This window comes from Vulpes lagopus, chromosome 1, assembly GCF_018345385.1.
Source record: "Vulpes lagopus strain Blue_001 chromosome 1, ASM1834538v1, whole genome shotgun sequence".
NCBI lineage: Eukaryota > Metazoa > Chordata > Mammalia > Carnivora > Canidae > Vulpes > Vulpes lagopus.
The window spans coordinates 121,667,338-121,691,860 of record NC_054824.1 but is presented as its reverse complement, the minus strand read 5'-3'; the positions used below and the strand labels follow the sequence as shown (position 1 = coordinate 121,691,860).

The window sequence follows — 24,523 nt, the reverse complement described above, 5'->3', positions numbered from 1 at the left end:
TTCTCAACACCAAGTGGTATTGGAGTGTTCTACATACATTATAGAATTTAATTCTAAAATGAATCTGTGAGGAAGATATTATCATTCTTCTTTCCCAGACAAGAGACTATGACTCTCAAGTATTGAGCCTGACAAGATGGCTTGGTTATAAGTTGAATGAGTTGGGATTCCAACCCCAGTCTTCACAGGCCATGTTTATTCCATGCTATCTTAGCTTCTTTCCAGGGACACACTGACTTCTGAAAATGGAGTCGCTTTTTACCCTCCAAATAAAATTCTCCCAATGTTAACAATCTTAACTAATTGCCATGGAGTTGGCATTCCAATTAGACAAGAAGAGACTACCTCTTGTACAAAAGGTATTTTAGTCAATGAGTTTTAATGTTTCTCCAAACTAATGTGCACAGGTTATTCATAAAACCACAGATTTGGTTTGGGAGGCTATGCCTGTTCTCCACCTGGTGATCTGTCTACACCACCTTCAGTAATATTAAATGGTTTTTTTTTTTAAGATTTTATTTATTTATTCATGAGAGAGAGAGAGAGAGAGAGAGAGAGAGAGAGAGAGAGGCAGAGACACAGGCAGAGGGAGAAGCAGGCTCCATGCGGGGAGCCCGACGTGGGACTCAATCCCGGGTCTCCAGGACCAGGCCCTGGGCTGAAGGTGGCCCTAAACTGCTGAGCCACCTGGGCTGCCCATATTAAATGGTTATTGAATAAAAACAACCCAACAATAAACTTTAACAATAGTAAGAGCAGATATTTACTAGGCACTTACTATGTATTGGGCATTGCTGCACGCTTTACATATATTATTGCATTTGGTTTTTGCCCTGGGAGGTGGATACTACTTTTACCTCCCTTGTGCAGAGGAGGAAACTGAAGATAAAGAGCAATTAAGTGGCTTGCCCAAGGTCACTTAGATAAAGGCTGGGGCTGAGATTTGATCTCTGTTCTTTTTGATTTCAGAGCCAAAATCTAAATCATAATGTTATACTGCCTTGAAAACAAACACAGATTCTCAGTTTGCTGAGCTAAAAAAAAAAAAAAATTTCTGTGTCTGCATTGGAGGATGGGTTGCGGCAGCCCTAAATTACATAAATATAGTTAGGATTGATGATGAACGTGTTCTCACTGTGTTAACCTGGGTGGCCAGCCTGGTCAGGCACTAATGGATTGAGGAATTGAGGCTGCCTTTGGGACTTTCAAGTCCAGAAGGATAGGGAGACTGTTTCAGGGTGTGAACAACAGGCCACTGGATATCATACCTGTCACCGAGTGCCACCGTCCGTCACACAGAGACCGCTTTGGTGTGATCGATGTCAGGATTCCCCCTGCCTCACTGTCTACTGAGGCCGTGATCTGAAACACACATGCATTTTCCTATTGCCTTCTGGCTGGGGGAGCCAACTTCCCTGCTTTCTTCCCTTCTCAACCCCCCACCACCCTGAAGCACTTTAGACACAAGCCCCCTCCCACAGCAGGTGATTGTACCAGGCGAAGGCTTTGCAGGAATCTCTCTGCTGCCTCCCTTCCAGGCAAGCAAGCTACAAACCCAGGGCCCAGCCTGAAGTTGCTGCCTAAGGTGATGGGCGCTGCCCTCCCCATCCATGCCCCTCCTCTGTCAGGCTCTACTCAAAGGGCACTGATGAGCATTGAAGACCTTCCCCTGCTATTAATACGTGACAGTGGCTCCATTTAGAAGGATGTGAAATTTGAAAGGCAAAAGTGCTGGCTGAGGCCTGCACCCCTCTGCAAGGGCCAGACAATTTTAATAACTCCATGAATGCATGCCTTCGATGGGGTTCTTGTTCAAGGAATTCAGCAAGCTAACTGATTGCTTTTGTACCGGGCATGTGTCAGGGGTCAGGCACTTGGTGCTAGCGTGCAGAATCTCGCATTCCCACTCTCTGGGCCAGGGCCAAGGGCTGAACCAAGGTGAACAAAGGCGAGGAGAAAAATAAGCAAGTTGGTAACTAATTTGCATTTAATTTGCATGTAGCTCAATAGGGCAGCCAATTCTCAGGCAATTTTCCAGCTGAACAATGTCACTGCTGTTATGAAGGTCATCCAGGTCCTGATTTTTGTGTGTGTATTTCCTCCCCAGAAGCCCTCCTAGAGCCTCTCCCCCTCCCACCCCTCCCCCTTTCCTGAGAAGCCAGACCTCACTCAAGGCTAGATGAAATGCTGCCTGGTTCATGAATTGATTAATAAAGTCAATTAGATCTTCAAATTTACTCAGTTGAGTTTTTGCTCCTTAAGATTATCATTATTTGCTCTTTGCCTTGAGGCCTTCCTGGAAGGATTTGTTTTTTACAAGAGTTTTTGAAAAGGCAATAGATACAACCTGGTGGTGAGAATAGCGTAATGACCAGGCCCATGAGGGAGGGCAGGATGAGCAGTAGAAACGTACACTGAGGGAGGAATCCATGCCAAGCCAAAGGAAGCCCGGAGGGCAGACCCAGGGGCCAGCCTGGCTGCAGGAGCCAGAGAGGCTGGTGGGTTGGTGTAGGGACCATACGGGAAATCTGAAACTGATTCAGTAGACACCAGGCCATGGGCCTGGGTATGACATGCTATAGACTTCTGTTGAGAACATCTATCCCTTGACTTCTGGTACTGCCCTTATGAATAAAAGTAGAGATGTGACAAGGGATATGAAGGGGAGGAGAGAAAAATGAACATTTATCGAGTATATGACAGTATATGGCAAAAGCTCTAAGATATAAGCATTATTATCCACATTTTAAAGATAAAGAAAGTGAATATGAAGTAGGTTAAGTAACTTCCCTGGGGGGCCATATAACTAAGTGGTGCAGTTAGATTTCAGCCCAGCTTATTTGAGTTTTTCCAATTTTAAAGATGACCAAACGACGACCAAACGATACGCTAAAAAAAACAAAACAAAACACTAAGTCCTAAAATCACGTCTCTTAAAACAAGATGGGATCCCACTCCCTCACAACTCCATCTACTGTGGTGTCCTGAAATGAAAGTGGTTCTACTTAAACCCATAGACCTTGTCATCAAACAGTACGTACCTTTCCGTCCTCCATATAAACACATAAATACCTCCCTGGCTGACTCCCGACGTGCATTAGGATGCCAGTGAGGCTTCTTGGGCGAATGCTGAAGACCAGCTTAAATTCGGGCCCCAATAGCACAGAGTTAGCTTTCAAAAGAAAAAAAGGTAAAACATCATAATTCAAGAGAAAAGATGGAGTTCTTTAGACTCAGAGACACAATCTTTTCCAAACTGCCCCTTACCTAGGATGACATGACCTCCTTCCTGGGAGAAATAAATGCCTTTCTCCAAAGAGCCACCCAGGCAGGGCGACACACCAACACTTGCAGAAGGGGTGTCCAGGGGTTTCAGATCCAACTGAAAATTCCTCAGGCATCCCACAAAGCTGTTTTGGGGGAGGCTCTGCAACCAAGTGGAAGAGAAAGCAAACTTCATTAAGCCACAGCTCCCAGACACACGTGGGCAGCCAAGGTTGCAGTTGCCTATAAAGGGGGCAGGTAGGGGGATTCATCTATCTTGCTTCAGAGTCAGGTGGGCCTGACTGTTGTGTTTGGCTCCCTGCCCACACTGCCAAGAAAAACCTGCATACCAGATGTCCGGTGGGTGGCTGAAGTCTGAGGGTGCCACCAAACCAAGTGGTGTGTGTGCAGGGGCAGGGGCAGTGCAGCTTGCTAGCTAGTGCTGGTCAGTGACCCGACCCTGGTCCACACAGAAAGGGCTGCAACAGGGGAAATTTCCACCTCGCTGAATACAGATCTCACCGTCTCTTTGCAGGTACAAACCACTTCTTCAGGTTTCATGAGCCTATGTGATTGCTTAATGCAGGGCAGCTGACTGAAAAAGAGGCCAAAGCATTCCGAAAATAATAAAGTGTAAAAAAGCTGCCTACATTATTGGGCTCAGTGCACCACCACCAAATCACGAAAGCGGTGGAGTTAAAATAAGACACAATGCACAGCATCGGGGGGCAGGCACAGAGCACCTAAAGGTGGCCTGGAACATGGGCTCTTCACCTGGGGCCCAAGGATGCACCTCTAGGGTTCTGTGATCCCTTAAATTACATACCAGATGCTCTCCATATGTGCATTTTTCTGGGAAGAAAGGCTGTAACTTTTGAGAAATTTTCAAAAAAATGTAAGAATCACTGAATAAAATCCTTAAACCCCCTTCCAGAATAAAGGCTTTTAGGACTCTGGAATCCTACAAAACAGATGCAGTGTATGATCATTTTAAGACATGGGGATATTAGTAGAGATGCATATGGTGTCAGTGTCAACAATAAACTACCAATTGGACTCCTGGTGAAATTTTTAGATTCTTAAGATTTACCATCTAATACAATGAAGAGCATGTATCTGAAACCACTTCGACTCTCCAGGGAAGGTGATCCCTAACTGAATCCCTAACAACCCACTGCAGATTTTGATATTCAGAGAAAGACATTGATTGAAGGAAAGGGTGTGGAGGAGGGGAAGCCATGGTTTGCACCCTTGAGTGAAAGGAAAGCTGCATGAGGAAACTCAGTTTGTAAGAGTGATGTAGATGCAGTACTACGGGTCGTCCCATATATTAAGTGCTGAGGGTGACCTATCCAGGTCAAAAGAATAGCCATACTGTGCTCTTGAATAGCTACCCTATCCTGTGATTTCTCTGAGAGGGAAATAGGTACAGAGGTTACCGAAAAGTAAACATTAGGGACACCTGGGGTGGTTCAGTGTTTGAGCGTCTGCCTTTGGCTCAGGCTGTGATCCCGGAGTGCCGGGATCGAGTCCCACATGAGGCTCCCCGCAGGGAGCCTGCTTCTCCTTCTGCCTATGTCTCTGCCCCTCTCTTGGTGTCTCTCATGAATAAATAAATAAAATCTTAAAAGAAAAAGAAAAGTAAACATTAACATCGAGGATTCTCCTCGGCAATTAATGTTATACATCATATGTGTATTATACAATATATCATATATATTACATAATAGTCATTATATATAATAATGTATTATTACTATATGCAGTATTAATATATATTAATTATATATAACTATATGATATGTTATAAATATATATATAAGATCTGTAGAATATAAAATAAAGCAAAACAATACTTTATGACTTGCTGGGGCTTTGACTCAAACCCCATTGCAAAACTCAAGTGGGCCAGGCTGAACCCAGGCAAAGGTATGGTGGCCTAGGCTAGGTCAGTCTGCATGCCTACAATCCAAGTTGGCTGAAATTTCCTGTTCAAATTATGTCCATTTCCAGGCCCAGATTTGAGTCTTGGCCCTTCCTGCTGCACTGCAAGCAAACATCACACCATTTGTTTACATCTATTTATTTTATGGTTACTTACACTTTATGGTAAAAAAAATACTGGGTTTCCATTTATGGGAAGACATCCTTTTAAAATAAACTTAAATTTAGGGCACCGGGGTGGCTCAGTTAATTAAGTTTCCAACTCTTAATTTCAGCTCAGGTCATGATTTCAGGGTTGTGAGATTGAGCCCTGCCTCTGGCTCTGTGCTGAGTGTGGAGTGTGCTGAAGATTCTCTCTCTCTGCCCCTCCCCCACCACCCAGTTCACAAGCACATGCCAAAAAAATAACTTAAAAAACTTAAATAGTGAGTTGACAAAGAACAAGCTATTAAGTAATTTTTTTTAAATCTTGGCAAACATGTTGAAGGTGGCACATATTGCTAAAGTTTAATCAAAAAACCTTAATAAAAATTCTCCATCTGTAACCTAAAACCTATGTTTCTGCATTCTCTGGAAGAGAAAAAATTCATGTCTATAAAACCATGGAAAAGCCTTAGATTCACTCCTTCAAGCCTGTGTCTCAAGCTGAACTTTAAAAGTGAAGGGTTGGGAATGGGGAATATTTTCTGTGGGCTTCGGGACATTAATTAGATAATTTAAAAGACTGTTGAAAATAGTTTGAGATTCTTGAATATCTTACATAATTACAATTATTATATATTAAAATGTTTTAAACTGAGATATAATTGACATATACCATATTATTTTCAGTTGTACAACATAGCATAGCAATTCTCTCTCTCTCTCTCTCTCTCTCTTTATATATATATATATATATATATATATATATATATATATATACATACACATATTGGTATGATTACCACAATAAGTCTAGTTAACATCCATTGCTACATATAGTTACAAACCTTTTTTTCTTATGATAAAAACTTTTATGATTTACTCTCTTAGCAACTTCCAAACATAAAATACAATATATTAACTGTGGTCACTGTAATGTACATTATATTCCCAGGACTTAGTTATTTTATGACTGGAAGTTTGTACCTTTTGATAACCTTCATAATTATAAGGTAAATTATTTTTATATAAGTTCTAAAGCATAACTTTATTTTTTTGCATGAAATGCTTACCATGCTAAGTGTATTTACTGTCCATCACCATACAAAGTTATGACAATATTATTGACCATCCACCTGATGCTGTGCTTTACATCCTCATGACTTATTTATTTTACAACTGGAAATTTGTACCTCTTAATCCCTTTCTCCTATTTGACCCATCCCCTACCTCCTCTCCTGCCAAACACCAGTTTGTTCTCTGTATTTACGTCTATTTCATTTTTGCTTATATGTTCATATGTTTTGTTTTTTAGATTCTACAAATAAGTGAAATCATATGGTATTTGCCTGACTTATTTCCTTTGGCAAAATAGCCTCTGGGTCCAACTCTCTTGTCATAAATGGCAAGTTTTCATTCTTTCTTGTGGCTAATATTCCAGTGTGAGTGTGTGTGTGTGTGTATCACATCTTTTTTATCCATTCATCTATCAGTGGACACTTGGGTTGCTTTCATATCTTGGCTATTGAAAATAATGCTACAATAAACATGGGGTGCATATATCTTTTTGAATTAGCATCTTTCTTCATTTTCTTTGGGTAAATACTCAGCAGTGGAATTACAGGATTGGATGGAATTTCTGTTCTTAATTGTCTAAGGAACCTCCATACTGTTTTCCACAGTGGCTGCACCAATTTACAGTCCTACCAACAGTGCATGAGGGTTCCTTTTTCCTCACATCCTTGCCAACACTTGTTGTTTCTTGTCCTTTTGATAATAACCATTCTGACAGTTGTGAGGTGATAACTCATTGTGCCTTTGATTTGCATTTCGCTCATGATTAGTGATGCTGAGTATCTTTTTGTGCGTTGGTGAAACATAGCTATTTACCTTTGGCTTCCCTGCGGGAGATGATCCCAGGTAAACAGGTGCTGTGAGGCTGAAGGTGGAATTTCCAGGCAAACTTCCCTCCCGGGCCCTCAGACCATCCACAATTAGGTGCCCCTTCTTGTCATCTTGCCCAAACACCACCTTAAGAGTAAAGAAAATATATTAATCATTTTTTATCTTTGACAATTGGTGATGTACTTTATTCTTGGTCACAGGATACTTTTTTTTTTTTAAGGATTTTATTTATTTAGTCATGAGAGACACATAGAGAGAGGCAGAGACACAGGCAGAGGGAGAAGCAGACTCCCCACAGGGAGGACGATGTGGGACTAGATACCAGGACTCCAGGATACGACCTGACCTGAAGGCAGATGCTCAACCACTGAGCCACCCAGGGGTCCCACAGGACACTTTTTAAAAACAATGTTACCAGGCAGCCCCGGTGGTGCAGCAGTGGTTTAGTGCCACCTGCAGCCTGGGGTGTGATCCTGGAGACCTGGGATCGAGTCCCACGTCGGGCTCCCTGCATGGACCCGGCTTCTCCCTTTGTCTGTGTCTCTGCCTCTCTCTCTCTGTCTCTGTGAATAAATAAATTAAAAATCTTAAAAAAAACCCACAATGTTTCCCTGTTTCTTCAAGGAGCTTTATAAAATCAGAAATTTTTCTCCCTAGTATTATCATCACCATTTTGTGAGACGATGTTAGATACTGGATAGAGTAGGCTAGAAAAGTGAGCTTTAAAAAAAAAAAGATGCCTCGCTGTGCCTGGATGGCTCAGTCGACTGAACATCTGACTCTTGGTTTCAGCTCAGGTCATGATCTCAGGGTCCAGGGATCGAGCCCCACTTTGGGTGGAGCCTGCCTCTTCCTCTCCTTCTGCTCCTCCCCTCCTCTCATTCTCTCTCTCATATAAATGGATAAAAACTTAAAAAAAAAATTTCTCAGCAGGGCTCCTGGAGTAAAGGGCCAATGGCTACTTCTTTATTATCAAGAGAGCACACATTTTCAACTCTTCGTTAGAAGTCCAGATCCCTGGGCTCTGGGGTACACTCAGCCATCTCACGGCAATAATACTGTCCACTAGTGACTCCCCAACGTATATTCCCAGCTGCAACCTCTGGCCGTTCCTGTCTACAATGGTGGGCTTGAATGTCTGCCAGGGAACCCAGCCCTAGGATGTTCACAGCAGCACCCTTATTCTTCCCCAGCTCTAAAGTGCTCCTTTCTCAGCCACATGCCCTTCCTCCCCATCTTCTGTGTCTCAATAGCAGTCCCTCTACTGACCCAATTGCTGGCCCCAAGTCACAGGACTTGATACTGACCCCTCTTTCTCTCACACTCTGCATGCAATCCATCGGCAAGCCCTCTCAGTTTTCGGAGAACATCCTAGACAGTGCACTTCTGATCGCGGCTTCTCGAAGCAAAGGCATTTGTGTCCATCTGGCCCCCTTACTTCCCCTCTTACCCTCATCGCACCTCTTTAGCTAAAAACAGCTTTGAAAATATCCATCTATTCATGCAATGCTCCTTTTTAAAGATTCTTCAGAAGTCTCAGGCACACTCAGAGTAAAATCTGAGTCCTCATCTTGGCTTCAATGTTTGATGTGGACCCTGCCTCTCTCTTGAATCCCAGCTCTCCTTTCTGTCCTGTTCACTCAGCTGGTTCCTATCTCAGGGTCTTTAGACTTGCTGATCCCCTCACCTGGAACACCCTGCCTACAACTTCACATGATTGTCACTTCCCGAAGCCAGCTTTCCCTCACTACCCTGTCTGACACTGTCCCATACTCAGACATGTCCTTACCTGGCTTTAGTGCTTCCTCCAAGCAGTATCTAGCTAACTGGAATTAATGGGGATTTTTGTTTATATGCCCCAGGATGGCAGCTCACTCAATATTTGTTCAGAGACTGAGTGAGGATAACTTGTCAAGCCACTTAAGTGTTTTGAATTCCAGTTCCCTCATCAGGGAAAAAAAAAGTCCCTTCTTGCCTTAAACTGTATCTCTTGAAATCTGGGATGTCTTCAGGCAAGATCTGGAAAGCTAAGGATGTGGGTCTTTAAGCTTGTGTTATGCAGAAGGCATTCTTGGCTGGGAGAGGGCCCCAGACACCTGGGCATTGTCTTGACAGAGACCAATGGTCCAGGAAGCAGGGGTGGGAAGGGGCACGGGGCCACTGCCCAGGGAGGAGGCACCGCAGGACTGAAGCAGCAGTGAATAAAGCGCAGCTCAGCATGGAGACTTCCAGGCACCACGTCATTGCAATTGCCGGCAGCAGTCTCCGTTGCCAAGGTGCTGGGGTGCTCGGTGCCTCTGAGCACACAGGCTGTACCAGTGCTGTGCCTCTTGGCTGAGAGAATGCTGAGACTCCCCTCCGGCTACACCACAGTGAATTCTGCAGCCACCAGAGCGGCTCACGCAGCCCCAGCTCTTACCGTGTGCCATTTCCCATCATTGCACTTCTCCTTGCTCTTGAGCCTCAGCTTCTTCCCTCCTGCCCCCAGAGCGAAGATGAGCCGCCCCTTTGAGAGATAAAGAGCCATATAGGAGTTCTTGGTGCCCGTGTAGAACACCAGCCCTCTGGAGGAAGCTGTCTGCACGTCCACAGCAAACCGTGACCTGTGGGGAGAATAAAGCAATAGGCAAGGAAGAAAAAGAGAGGTTTTAGTGTTTTTCTGAGTCCCTGAAGCCAGGAGAGAGGGTGAGGCACAAACACCCCAACCCACATTATTCAAACAAATAAACTAAGGCATGTACTGATTAAATGGCCTATCTCTTGGGGAATTTTTAAACGCTCTTAGGGTCCCGCTATTAAAAGTTTTGTGTATGATTTTCTGACTGTATTGGGGGATAATGAGGAAGCTCTATGGCAAACGTACTCCTGGTGTTAAGTCCCAGCACATGGCATGAAAGAAGGTGCCTTACCGTTTTTGTTTTTGTTTTTGTTTTAAATCTACATTTAAAAAAATCCTGGTGGGAAACCTGGGTGACTCAGTGGTTGAGCGTCTGCCTTTGGCTCAGGTCATGATCCTGGGGTCCTGGGATCAAGTCCCGCATCAGGCTCCCCACAGGAATCTTGCTTCTCCCTCTGCCTAGGTCTCTGCCTCTCTCTGTGTGTCTTTCATGAATAAGTAAATAAAATCTTTAACAATTTTTTTAAAAATTTAAAAATCATGATAAAGCACATACACAATATAAAATTTGCCACTTTAATCTTTTTAAAGTTTACAGTAGGGTTAAGTACATTCACATTTGCAACCAGTCTCCAGAACTCTCTTTGGAGTTGAGCAATACCAAAGTTCTGTACCCATTAAATAACGTTTCTGCATTCCCTGTCCCCCCCCCCAAAAGCCCCTGGCGACCACCATTCTCCTTCCTCATCTCTCTCAGTTTGATTACTCTAGGACCCTCATATAAGTGGAATTATATAGTATTCAGCTGTCTGTGACTAATGGCTTATTTCACGTAGCAACCAGTACCATTTTAACCCAGTGAATGTGGATCATATTTTGTATACATGCAAGGAGAGGAAAGTTGTAAGGGGAATTGTGTGGGGGGCTAGGGCAATTGGAATAGCAAGGTTTTGATTTAAGCATTAGTGAAACATTTTCTTACTGTAATACAGATTTATCACAGGCAGAAGAGTACAGACCCACCTTCTCCCACCCCTTTATGCTTCTTGGACCTTAAGACCCCCCTACGATGGAATAGGAATTAAGCAAGCACCATACAGTAAAAGAAGAAAATGAAAGCTAATATTCTTTTGCATAATGGTTACATATCATATGCACATCTGGCTACACTAGATTGACTTTGAATGGGAACTCACATTTACTCATTTAGCCACCCACCCGTGCATCCAACAGATATTTAATGAGTGTGTAGCATGTATAAGGCACTGTTGTGGGGCCGGGGAATGCAGTGACGGAAGTTTCGTTCTTGGGCTGTTTCTATCCGGTGCACAGGTATACTGATGGGTACCCAGAAGTGCAGTGTGCCAAAGTGGTGGGGGATACAGATCCCAGGAGGCATGCTGGATGGAAGGCAAAACCTAGGTCTCTCCTGCTTAAAGCTGTACGCCTGGTGGGTGCCTCATACACAGCAGGCACTCGACAAACAGTCGAGTTGAATTAAATAATTACTTAAATAGTTGGATTCAATGGTAAATGGAAAACTTGGAGGCAGAATCAGGAAGTGCTAGAGAAAATGACACTGTTTCTTCTTTTTGCTTTTTAATGCTGTGAGGCTGAGCAGACACTGAGATACTTGAATTTTTTAGGTTAACGAGTTTCCTTGAGGGTGATGTTCTTCAAAATGAAAGAGAAATCTATATTTGTTAAATTAAACCAACCAGATGGTGACACCGCTCAATATTTCTCTTGGTGTAGCTGTGTGCGGAGGTTTGGAGGATGAGGGCTAGCCAATTTAAGGAGGATATTCGAACTTGCTACAGAATTAAAGTACTTTACATATGTGGGCTTGGTTATCAGGCTTGACATTTGCTTTCCAGAGTTATTTCTTAAAGCAGCTTTCTTTCATAAAAGGCTAACTGTCTAACACCCAGAAAAGATAGCAGTAGATTCAACCCCCAGCGTATGATACTGTAGCTCTGACTCTTCATTGCTGGTGGATAGGAGAATAAGGCAGAGAGCGAAGTGGCATTTTTATACATTCATCAAAAGGATAAAATAGTGGTGCAGCATTTTAAGGGAGAGGCAAAGAATTGGTAGAAGATAAATTAGAATGAGAACAACGGAACAGTCCCATATTCTGGACTTGCATACACTCTGATTGCTCCAAAATTTTTCAGACTTCAAGAATTTAAAAATTATGTCTATTCATGATGAACTTTTTCCACTCCCCCTTTAAAAATGTTCCTTTTCCCATTCATTACATATAATTTGGTGTTGTGAGAGAAGGTGCCGGGGCTGAATCATCAGAAGAAGCTAGTGAACTCACCACACCAAGTGTGCTCCGAGAGGAGACATGCGACAGAAAGGGGCTTTGCGGGGAGTGCAGAGGGCAGAGCTGGCGAAGCAGCAGCAGAGCCTAGGCAGGAGGGCACCAAGGCTGGGCGGCATCTGCACGGAGAGTGCTGTCCTTCAGGCCAGCCTGACCAAGAGCCCAGTGATGGGGAGTGGGACTTCCTCTGAGAGGGAGCCCTGGGGAGGGCTACTAACTCAGTGGGACCCCACTTCTCAGGCCCTACTAGCACAGTTCTGGCAAATCGGGGATCCCAACCCTTCCTATGGTGCAGATGGGGATGCGGAGCTGCTGGCATAGGGTTCTCCTTCCGAGCCCCACCCTTCCCTTTTCTGGCCCTCACATCTGCCTGTGAATCATGCCCTTGGCTTATTGAGTGGGCCTCCAAGGGCCCCTTACAAGCTACTACATCTCCTCCCTGCAAGGAAAGCATTATCAACCTCATTTAACTGGTGAGAAAACAGGTTCAAAGACATGTAGCAACTTGAGAAAATACGTGAGATGCGCAGGATGATGCCAAGTTCTTGGAGAGAAAGCTGAGGCTTAGAAAAGCTGGAAAACAGCCTACGGTGTCCATAGACTTGCTGCTCCAAACTCCCTTTGAGTGAATCTGCTGCAGGGGCCCAGTGGGTGGCAGCTCCCAGCCCCCGTGCCCTCATATCTACATATGGGTGACTCCTAGCCAAGGACTCAGCTTGGCAGCAAAACTAGAGCCAGGCCACTTATACCCAACACTCTTCTAAGAGGTGGCCTTTGCTCACAGCTTCCCCATCATCATTCACAGTGTGGGTCCCCTGTTTCAGCAGAAGGATCTTCCCGTCAACCCCTGCTCCCTCTACCTTTGTCTCCCACAGGAACAATACATCTCTTGCACATCTAATCCCATCTTGACATCAGCATCCCAGAAGATCGAACTGGCAAATGGCCTGAGGTCACACAGCCAGCAAGGGGCTGAGTGGGGGATTGAAAGCTTGGTCTTAAAGCCAGGCCACTTTGATCCCTGGGAAATGCTGCTTCTGTACATAAATCATAAAGGAATTTTGGCACCTTGCTATTTATGTCTCCAAATCACATGAAAATGACAAACCTTGTTTTCCTACTGTTTTTTCTTTCTGACATAATTAATATCTCTGTTCTCTCCAGAAGAGGTGCAACTTGTTAGCACAAGAACTCTCTAAAAGTACTCTCTAAAAATGATCTATCTGGCACTGAGTCTACTTAAAAGAATTATTTTTCTCTGACTATAGAATGCAGAGAAGAAAGGTGATTTATCATAGAAATAAATAGCAGCTTTGAAAAGAAGTATCAGTCTTATTTTTAGAACACCGTCAATTCTACACCAGAGCCGAGCTGATTGTTTCAGCCTCAGAGCAGCACATGTCACGTGTGCCTTCCAGCTGCGGGGAGGGAATGCACTTGGGCAGTCAGGCTCTGTGTCCTGGGCAGGCCAGCAACTCTTTCCACAAAAGTGGTAGCATCACCTCACTGGGGACAGATGCATGGTGTCATGCTGGCTGGCCTGCTCTGGGGTAGAATTGCAATCCAGTTCTGAGTTGGTGTGGGGCAGGAAAATTAAAAAATACCTGGGCTTCACCAGCTCCTGGGGAATCGTGAATTGCAAGTGGCTGGTGGGACTGTCCCCAAACCTGAAGGCTCCGGAACTGGTCGGGGCCTGCAGAGGTGGTAGGCAAGACTGGGCCTCTCGCCACATCTCCATGCTCCTTGGGGAGGCCACTGGTGTGTCCTGTAATGGCTGCAAGGTAGAGAAGTAAAAACTTAGGACAGCTAATTATCAGGGGAAAGAGTAAAGAATACTTATCTTGCCAAGTGCCTTGTTCAGTTTTTACTTTGATCCTAGGGGATGAATTCAACAGAGATGAATCCATCCTTAGGGAGGATGCATGTTCTTCCCATCCGACACAAGTCTGGTCTTTTTCCTGACAGCTGCTGTGCCTGGACCCAGTGGGTATGCAGAGCCCCTCCCCACCTTAGAGCTGTGGAATAATCATAGTGTCCCTTGAGAGAGAGCCAGCATTTCTCCAGCAGCAGGAGACCTGCAGACATGGCAGTAGGACATGGAGCCGCCAACCTGCCACCTCTTCTGGAGCCATTCACCTGGGTTTTTGCAGCAGGGCAGAGCAAAAACAGAGCAGGAACCAGAAGGTGTGTGTCCGGCAGGGCGGGGGACGGGGGTGGGAGGGGGAGGACCACAGCCTGTCTCCACTTTAATCAGAATTGACCCATTCACAGATGTGTGTCGTGAGCTGGACGATGCATTGAGCTTTTGAACCGAACAAAGTTTTAAAGCTGAAAAAGAACTGCAATAAATTTCAAGTAGGACTTGAAAAATCGTTGTAGAAACTGAGACTCTCCGGCCGTTCTCCCTTTTTTCCAGCCAGGCACAGCCCAGAGTTTGACTCCCCCAAGACTCAGAGCTACACTGGGATCTCTTATTTGTCAAAGTGAGGGGCAGGGAGTTGCTTGCCAGGGATTGGTTGAGGGACGAACACGTAACCTCCCTCTATGCCAATGAACGTGGAGGGGAACGTGGAGGGGAGGGGGCCTCTGAGGAAAAGTTCTTCACTAATAAAGCAGAGCTGACCTGTGGATCTGGTGCGGGGCATCATCCGGTGACTACACGAAGCCCCGGGCTACGCAGGATGGAGCTGAGGTGAGCTGAGACGGGCCTGGCCTCAAGCCCTACCTCCTCCAAACTGTCCATGATGTGACTTTATGGATCTCAATGTTTAAGCCATTTTACACTGGAGCTAATGGCTGAAGACTTCCCAACAAATTTAAATTCCTCCAAGATCAGGTTTTCTTCTTGGACCCGATCCTGGATAGGGTGCTCAGAATGGAAACCTGATACCAGTTGTTTAAAACATCTTGTGCTTACACATTGCTGGGTGGAGATGCGCAATCATACCCACCAGAAAGTTAAATGAATTGCTTAAAACCACTCCAAATCCAGGCAAACCTGGATCCTAGTGGAGCTTCTTGTCTGGGACTCATAGCAATGGAGCCTCACTCCCTCCCTGAAAAATTCTTTGTGTATCAAGAGCAGTAACATCAAGATGAACGGTTTCCATAAATACCTTTTGCCACCAACTCTTCCTTCTCATAATGGCACTCCCCTCTTTCAAGGCACCCAGGCCCTACGCCTTGGCCATCACAGATACCCACCTCCCTTGCCTTTTCCCCGAGCTTAGTTTCCATGTCCTGCTTCATCTCTACGGCACAATATCAACTCTTTCCTTTTCAGTCCTAGTTCCTCTGCCCTGAACATCAGGCTTCTGACTCTCTTGCCTGGACCGTTGAAGTAGTTAGCCAGTTTGACTCCTTGTCTCTAGAACATTCCCTCACCAAACCATGCCACAGGCTACTGCCACTGTATTAATCTCTAAACATGACTTAAAGCAGTCCCTTCAATGGCTTCATGCTGACTATAGAAAAAATCAAATTACATCAGGCCATCTTATGCCTGATGTGGCTCAAACGTGGAATTCTGAGCTTACCTCCTTCATTTTCCTTTCTCCACCCAATTTCCCTTGTTCACCAAGCTTTCCAAGCCTATAGAGGCCACAGTATGTGGTCTTAAGAGAACATTCCTTGAGATCTACAGGCCTAAGTTTGAATTCTAAGACTACCATTTACTGACTGGGTGCTCTTGGGCAAGCTGTTATTATTATTATTTTTTAACCTGAGACTCAGTTTCCTCACCTGTAGAGTTGGTATTTCTTTCTGCTCTCAGAGGCATATGGTGAGAACTGAAAGAGACAGTACGCAGACTAGTGAAGATCAAAGGGAATGTATAGGAGGTGTCTTGTACCTGAGTAGCACTCACATCCTGCCTGCCAACCACGGGCTTCCGCTCACGCAGCAGCAACATTCACTTGTCTAAACCCAACCCATACTCCAGACTCAGTTCCTGCCACCTCAGGCCTCTTGCGTGTTTTGTCCCCTTCACTTAGGTTATCAGTGTGTATAATAATCACAGCTGATGCTTACCGTGTGGCAGGCACTTTTCTACATGTTTTGTGTTTATTACCTCTTGTAACTCTCACAACACCACTATGAGATATTACTTTATATATCGGCATTTATGTTACAGGAAATAGACTCACGGAGTGGTTAAATGGTCATTCAAGGTCACATACCTTGAGAGAGCCTGATGCAAACCCAGTAAGTCTGACCCCAAAGTAGTCCTTAACCACAAAGCTTTGTTGCTTTCTTTCTGTTATTGAGCTTTTTGAGGCAGAATTAATGTCTTATTCCACCTAATCTGGGGGCTCGCACAGAACAGGGCACAATTAAAGACACACTCTGTTCACTGGCGGCTCCCACATCAATAGCTCTAGCACCTCCCACCTCCACCATCAGCTGATGCCCACTCAGAGACACTTGACAGCCCCCCACCCGCCTGCCAGCTTTCTCCCTGTAGGTGTCCTGCAGGCGCCTGTCACTCGATATAAATCACACTCCACTCAGCCTCTTCCTCTAAATACTTGTCCTTTTCCTATCTCCATGAATGGCATCTCCATCCATCCAATAATCTGAACTAAATGCCTCAGAATTACATTAACTCTTACCTCTCCCTTGCCACCCACATTCAATTATTATCTGGGTCCTGTTCTTTGTATCTTCTAAATAGCTTTGAATCCATTTCCTTCTCTCCATCTCTACCATTGCTGTATTAACTTAGTCCCTCAGTAACTTTCAGCCTTACAATGAAAAAAGTGAATATATGATTTCATTCCTGATGGAGCAGTCCTAAAGATATTCTTCTCATAACGGTAAAATGACTAGCCTCTATGAACTATATTTCTCCTTAATAGCATAAAACATTTCTTATTATGTGCTATCAATTCAACTCATCCAAATCACTGTGCAGCAGGGAAATATTGGCAGACAAGTGGCATCGGGTTGACATTAAGTGAAAAGTGTGTTGAACAGAGGCACATTGCTCTTAAGAGAACACAGGCTGTGGGATGAGGCTATCTGGTTTTGAATTCCAACTCCACCTTCTGTCTGTGGGAGCTTGGGAAAACTACTTACCTCTCTAGAGTGCAGCATCTTTTTCTGTAACCTGTGGTTAGTAATATACCTGCTTGGTACTATTACTTTAGTATGGCGATATAGAAGTATAGAATAATACTTCCCTCACAAGGTTACTTGCAGATTTAGTAAGAAAATCCACTTCAAGAGCTTAGCGTAATGCCTGGCACATAGGAGGTGCTCAGTGTTATCCATTAATCGTTTTAATTGTAACCTCCAGACATGGGGAGGTCAGACTGTTGACCTCAGGCACAGCGAGGAATTCTTTAAGTCCTAATCCTGTGTCCAATTTATTACAATGCTTCTGCTCTTCCAAATAAGACATTTTACTCCCTTTCAGCCTCTTAGCGCTGCACATTAGAACCACCTGTAAACTTTACAAACTCCTGCCTCTGGACCCACCTCAAGAGCATCTGACCTAATTGGGTGGCATGCACTTGAGCATTAGGATTTTAAAAGCTCCCCAGATGTTTCTCATGTGCAGTCAAGGTCAAACCACGCTGATGTTGGCAAAGCCTGGGTGTGTGTATACATGCTGTCCTAGGAGGCAGGGTGGAGAGGTGTCTGTGGGGAGGGGAAAGGGGCATGACTCCTGTACTCTAGAGAAACTCATTGTACCTGTTGGAGATGCAACAGAAGTGCCAAAAGAGTAAGGCATCATCTACAGAACTTGAGAGACCTAAGATTCAATTTGTTCCGTCTGTAAAAATTGCCAAATTTTCACCAAGATACAAAAGAAAAGCGAGAGGGGAAACCTTGTTTACATTTTGGTATAATCCAACTGTTGCTGACCCATCAATCCCACATCCTAGAGGCACTGACCACCAAGGGATCAGGCAATCTACACTCCTTCTGCTCCCACCCCTTCCCCAACATCTCAAACGAGGTAGGATTCGCGTCTCAGAATCCCCTGGGGAGAAGCAAAAGCCAGTGTAGGGTATACTCACCTGGTTGATATTGAAAGTGTGGGATTTGTTAAGCCTTGTAGAACCTCTAAGCAACATTAGGAAAGGTGGTTTGTTTAAACTGCAGCCTCCCAGGGACACATCTCTCTTGAAAGTTTTACTGGCCAAGTCCAGGACTGCAGGACTCTTTGATGGCCTGGAACGAGGGCAGAAAAGAAAACCACTGTCCAACTCTGAAATCTCAAGGAAGATACACTGGCAGAGAGAGCTTGGTTTAAAACTATACATTCCTACTGTCATAGTTTCTCTGTGAACTTTCATCTCTTACAGGTACATTATATCTACAGGAGACCCCAAGCTCACAGAGGATGAGGATGTGCTGTTACCCACTTCTGCATTCCCTAAAAACTATACATTCCTACTGTCAGTTTCTCTGTGAACTTTCATCTCTTACAGGTACATTATATCTACAGGAGACCCCAAGCTCACAGAGGATGAGGATGTGCTGTTACCCACTTCTGCAGCCCCGTGCCTTGAGAAACTTCACTGACTTGAATGGTTAGGGCTGGGGTGAAGCCAGGGTAATGACAGTGCTCTCTTTGGAACAAGTGTCATCTGGAAATATGAAAATGAACTCTGCAGAGAGGCGAAAAGTGGGCACCGATGATCTAGAACGATGGTGAACATCAGGAAACCTGAGAGGTGAGTTTGCAGAATGGTTGATCTTGCAACCTTGCAACTCAACCTCTTACTTGAGTAGGAGAGTCTCACAGATAAATCCGCTTATCTCTTGACTGTTGTCTGAGCCTTGATGGACAGCAGGAGCCCTCCAAGCTCTCAACGGGTTGTTTGAGCTTCCTGACCAGCCCTGGGCCCTTCTCGTGCCCTGGCGAGGGTTTTGCCTTTTATCTAAAAATGACCATTTTGAATCAAAAGAAAAGAATATCTAAACATTTGCATGCAAATACCAGATTCCTCTCTCTGAAAAGTCATGGCCAGGTTCAACACGGTGGTGATTTGGTTTCCCAACAGTGTTGGATCCTGCAAGTTCTCAGCCCTGAAAACAGGGGAGAGCTGATGAAATCAAACTGCACGATCTTGATGAAAATGAAGTCAAACTTCAGTATGAAAAACTTTCAGGGCCATAATCTGAAAGTTAACTTTCATTGGACCTTTCTCAAGGTTATGTGCCAAAGCTGGGCCCAGGCGGCTGTTTGTTGGAGGTGGTTTGTTTCTAATGTGTGTATCTTGTCTAAGAAGGTGTTCGACAGCTGGTGGAATGAGACCCTCGTGCAGCACATGGTGACAAATCCAACTCCACTACTAGAGCAAGGAGATGCCCTCCCTATAAGCAGGCCACTCTCATCAGCCACACACATAGAAAAAGGCACGCACCTCTGGATGAAAACGTTGCTGATACAACCCTCAAACTGGCTCCCACCCAGATACAGGGGATGCTGGGAACCTGACAAGTCTTGTAGCCTTTGGTTACTTTTCAGAGTCTGGTCATCAATGAGAAGCCGCAGTCTGGAAGAGGAGGAAGGCACAAGAGTGAGAAATGCAGGAAGGAAAGTTCCTCACCACGAGGCTAACTTACGGTCTTCGATTCAGACTCAGTATTTTTAACCTCAAGTAACTTGTTAAACTAGATTTATTTTTAAAAGTCACTAAAATTTTTTTCCTGTTCTTCATTTATTATTTTTATTGTGTTTTTATTGAAGTATTCTATACATAAAGTGTACATATTCTGTGTACAGCTCAGTGAATTTTTTGCAATGTGAATACACCAGTGACACCAGCACCCAGAGGAAAGAAGCAGAATTGACCAGTGCCCAGGAACCCTGCCTTGTGCTCCCTTTTTCCCCTTCAAGAGTATAACCCCCAAATCCTGAATTCTGATAAAAGAAATTAATTTTGCCTGGTTTTGAATTTTATATAAATTAAATCATAGGAGATGAATTCTTTTTAATTCTTTTAAAAAATCTAGGAGATGTGCGACCTCTGTCACATAGCAGTACGCTGCCAGGCTTGTCCCTGTCCTTGGAGATCTACAGTTGTAGATCTTTTATGCTTATTACTCTGGTTTCATTCCTACATTGTGAATATACCACAATCTGTTTATCCATCCACCTTTTGACTGATTGATTTATTTTTAATGAAGAAATTCATACAGAACCAGGAAGAAGGCTAAGACTTACTAGTAAAATAGTGTCAGCATCAAGGACACATACTTCACAAAAAAGATACTAGAAAATTCCATTAAACTAAATAAAAGTCTTAGAGTTCTGGCAAAAGGGCCATTCCACTCACCCAGAGTTGTCACCTATTACAGACACATAATGCAGTTCACCGTCCATGTACGTCTGTGGAGATCTAATAATTAGGCTGTTATCCCTGGTGTTCAGTTCAATACGACCATCCTCCAGGGTGACTTGCAGGCTATGTTTCTGAAACCATCACAGAATATACCCATCAGTGTCATTAATTTCCACTTAAAGATCATGACTGTATCAGTACTGAAGTTATGATCAACACTACGGATAAGACAGCCAGGATGTTTTGATCCTAATGTTTTGACTTCATTATTTCAATGTAAAGATTATTTTTGTGTATTTGATTCTGTGTGTATGAATATAAAAGCCTTCTGCAGATTATTTACACCGATGAAGCTGTCAAAAGCATCTTACAGACCCACGTCCATAAACCTACTTCTCTTCTCCATCAATTATAGAAAACAGTTACACCATTTCTAAATTTTGCTAGTTTTACTTTCAGTCTGCTGAAATTATTTTCATCAGGGTCAATTCTTCTCTTGAATCAGTTTTGTGAGGAAGTTTTAATTTACCCTTTTTATCCCCCATATATGATTATAACAATGATATCTTCTTTAGTCATGACTTCTATTTTCTGGTCATAATTTCTAGGCAGTTCAATTTTCTAATGTCAAACTCTGCAGATCTAAATTTTGGCAGGTTGATTCAATTCTGTCAATTCTTAATTTAAAAATATGTGTAGTTTCTTCAGCTGTCATTTTAATTTTGTTGATTTTTTTTTCCTAGCAAGTACAATTTTTTGCAGTTTTTAACAAGATGTGATCATTCAGTGAGCTTTTAGTCTAAGACAATTTTTACAGTGTGTGGTTGTGGCCACTATCAGTTTTATTTTGATTTTTTTCAATTGGCAATATTCATTACGGATTGAATAAAGGAATGTCAATTTATATGTATGTCTTAGCTAACCCATTATGAAGTTGAGGGTGGTGTTTCTAGGATATTTCTAGGATCCCTCCAGTGTCTAGGATTGACCCCCTCTTTTGTTAAGTCAACTCTTCTGCCAGCTTTTGACCATTTTGCACATTATGTACTCAGTGTCCCTACCCTTGGCAGAGAAAACAAGCATTGGGTGTCAAAAGAGCTAGGTCAAAACATCCTACTTTGATGGAAAGCACACTCTGGTAATCAAAATGCTGGCACATGGCTTCTCTAGGGGGTAGTTTAAAAAAAAAAAATCTCTAAAGGCTGATGAACAAATATCTATCAAGAGAGATTAGGTCTTCTAATATGACATAGCCTTGGAGTCAGCTACCATTCTTTATTTCAACAAATACTAGATGTCTGTTGTGCTGACAATCCTGAAGAAACAAATCCAAGAATGTCAGTATTCTACTTCTACTTCTATTGTAAAATCCCCCTCATTCCACAAGAGGATTTTTTTTTTAATTTTTAAAAAATATTTTTATTTACTTATTCATGAGAGACAGAGAGAGAAAGGCAGAGGCACAGAGCAGAGAGAGAAGTAGGCTCCATGCAGGGAGCCCGACGTGGGAGAGAAGCAGGCTCCATGTAGGGAGCCCGACATGGGACTCGATCCCAGGACTCCAGGATCACACCCTGGGCCGAAGGCAGGCGTTAAACCACTGAGCCACCCAGGGATCCCCCACAAGGGGATTTCTAAACATTAGTTGACCTCTACACCTATGTAACCACACTAGTGAAATCCTATGAAGCCATAGAGGGTACCTCCTTGTTGCTCTGTTGTACATGAACAAAGAACCTTATTTTCTCTCATTCCCCAGCTGTAAAGATTGTCCAACCAGCTGCTGCTGCAAGAAAGGAATCTGAAGAGCTATCTTTTGTGGAATCAAAAAGGAACAGTAGGGATACTTTTGGATTTTTTTCTTAGATCTAAAACTTTAGGCTACATTGTCACTTATAACAGTTATAATTCACCTTAGCTCATGAAATTAACCCAAGAAGACTGAAAATGAGTCCCTGAATACATACAAATTCAACTCTGTAAACTATAAGGTACTTTCTAAGCCTCATTTCTTTTAGGACATGCCCCAGGATGAAGAGTAACCTCAATGGCTGAAACATGCAATATCATTAAACATGTGATGATGGATACAATGCCCAACTACTTTGCCTTCAAAAATCTATTGTTTTTGACATCAAACTTTGAATCAGGTTTAAGTCATGTTCAGTATTGCAATATTTCATACCTGGGACTGGAGATTGAATAATATGCCACTGGGTTGAAAGGTCTGAAACCCAAAGGACGCCTGGAATTCACTGGGCAAAGGGAGGTCCAAACCGGTGAACCTCAACTGTCCATCCCTGGAGAATGAGGCAGATCGCACGAGCTAAAATGCAAACAAGGAATAAATTACTGGCATTGAAATCATCTGATGGCTAAAATCCAGTATCTTCTCTTGGATCACTTCACCTGAGCTGGTTAATGTGTTTTACATTGGCTCAGGAAGAAGCACAGTGTGCTTTTTCTGCATGATAATTTACCAGTCACCTGAGTTTTTGTATGTAGAGTTGGTATTTCTTTTTTTTCCTACAAATATGCAAACCTGAAGAGGTTCTGTGTCTTGCAAAAAGGTGAGAAGTTGAAATAACCAGTTCACTCTAATACCAAGTGCTACCAGAAAAACTCAAAAGTTGATTTGTAAATGAATACCAAACTACCAAAGACAGGTTGGTTGGGGAGCCGTACTTCTCTGCAAGGCTTTGAATTCTTACCTTCCAGTCCTCTGAGCATTTTTTTGTGACTCCCACAGTGTCATTCAGCCTCACAACACCAGTAGTTTTCTTCAGATTTTTCATGCAGCCTCGAAAAGCCGGTGTAGAAATGTTAAATCTGATTTGGGGCACAAAATAGGAAGAGGTGAATCAGACCAGCCTTGGCTAAGAACTGGAGCTGAAACTCTCTTCACTGTTACTTTTCACCCATAAACCAGTATGTATTTTATGAATATCTGTTCTCATGGGATTTCTATAGCACTACTTATATTGTGAAGCTGAGAAAATCGACTTCCTTTGTCTGTGATTCAGCATTCTCACCTTTAAAAAGGAACATAATAGTGTTGACAGAAGAGTGGCCAGTGTCCTCAAAAAGTTCAGGGATAGAGAATGTATGCTATCTTGAATAACTCCCCACCCTCCTTCCAGAGTCATAATAATATGTGGTGAATAGGAAGCCTATCGACAAATTAATATACCGGGGATCCCTGGGTGGCGCAGCGGTTTAGCGCCTGCCTTTGGCCCAGGGCGCGATCCTGGAGTCCCGGGATCAAGTCCCACGTCAGCATCGCGGCATGGAGCCTGCTTCTCCCTCCTCCTGTGTCTCTGCCTCTCTCTCTGTCTATGTCTATCATAAATAAATAAATAAATAACTCTTAAAAAAACAAATTAATATATCATAAATATTTGATTAATAAAAAACAATTTATTAGATTCAAGAATGTTCTAGAAAACTCTTTGCTATTTATTTTCCTGTCCACTTTTAAGTTAGTTACTATTAACTCAGTAGAAACAAACAGTTATAACTTGGTTCTAGTCAGTGATGAAAATGTGGCGTGGCATTTTTTCAATGCCAGGCGGGAATGATGGAAAGCATTGTTAGGGTCAAACAAGTTAATGCACAGGAATTACTTGGCACTGTGCCTGGCCTGCAGTTGTTGTGCAGCTGTATGTGCAGCTCAGGAGTTGTTTCTGAGAGGCAAGACAGTGCTGCTCCAGATCTGAGGGCTCCTGCACCTGGGCTGCCTGGGTTCAAGCCCTGTCTCTGCTACTAGAGCCGGTGACGACTCCACTATTCTGTGACTGTTTCCTCATTTCTACCATGGGAATGTGTTAATTTGTTTCATAGAGTTGTCCTGAATTTAAATGAATTAATATGTGTAACATACTCAAAACGGTGCCTGGTACAGAGTTAGGACTTCATGGGAGATGGTGGGGGTTAGTAACTCTCATTATGAGTAGTCATTATAATGAGAGCAATTTCTTTCTACAGCAGCTCTGCCTTTGCAGCTAACTTGGCATTCCGCCCCCCACC

General features: G+C 43.5%; 1 protein-coding gene across 2 annotated transcripts in view; it reads right to left on the bottom strand.

The window, feature by feature from the left end:
* LAMA3 (laminin subunit alpha 3) overlaps positions 1-24,523 on the bottom strand; it is a 249,718-nt gene that overhangs the window by 1,524 nt on the left and 223,671 nt on the right. For both annotated transcript variants that reach the window (XM_041769356.1, XM_041769364.1), the window contains 11 exons: positions 23,209-23,326; positions 22,683-22,823; positions 20,492-20,628; positions 19,577-19,708; positions 18,224-18,377; positions 13,805-13,974; positions 9,674-9,857; positions 7,240-7,380; positions 3,268-3,427; positions 3,042-3,172; positions 1,269-1,362 (listed from right to left, as the gene is read on the bottom strand). In XM_041769356.1, coding sequence (XP_041625290.1) covers positions 1,269-1,362; positions 3,042-3,172; positions 3,268-3,427; positions 7,240-7,380; positions 9,674-9,857; positions 13,805-13,974; positions 18,224-18,377; positions 19,577-19,708; positions 20,492-20,628; positions 22,683-22,823; positions 23,209-23,326 — 1,562 coding nt within the window. The remainder of the gene's footprint in view (positions 1-1,268; positions 1,363-3,041; positions 3,173-3,267; positions 3,428-7,239; positions 7,381-9,673; positions 9,858-13,804; positions 13,975-18,223; positions 18,378-19,576; positions 19,709-20,491; positions 20,629-22,682; positions 22,824-23,208; positions 23,327-24,523) is intronic.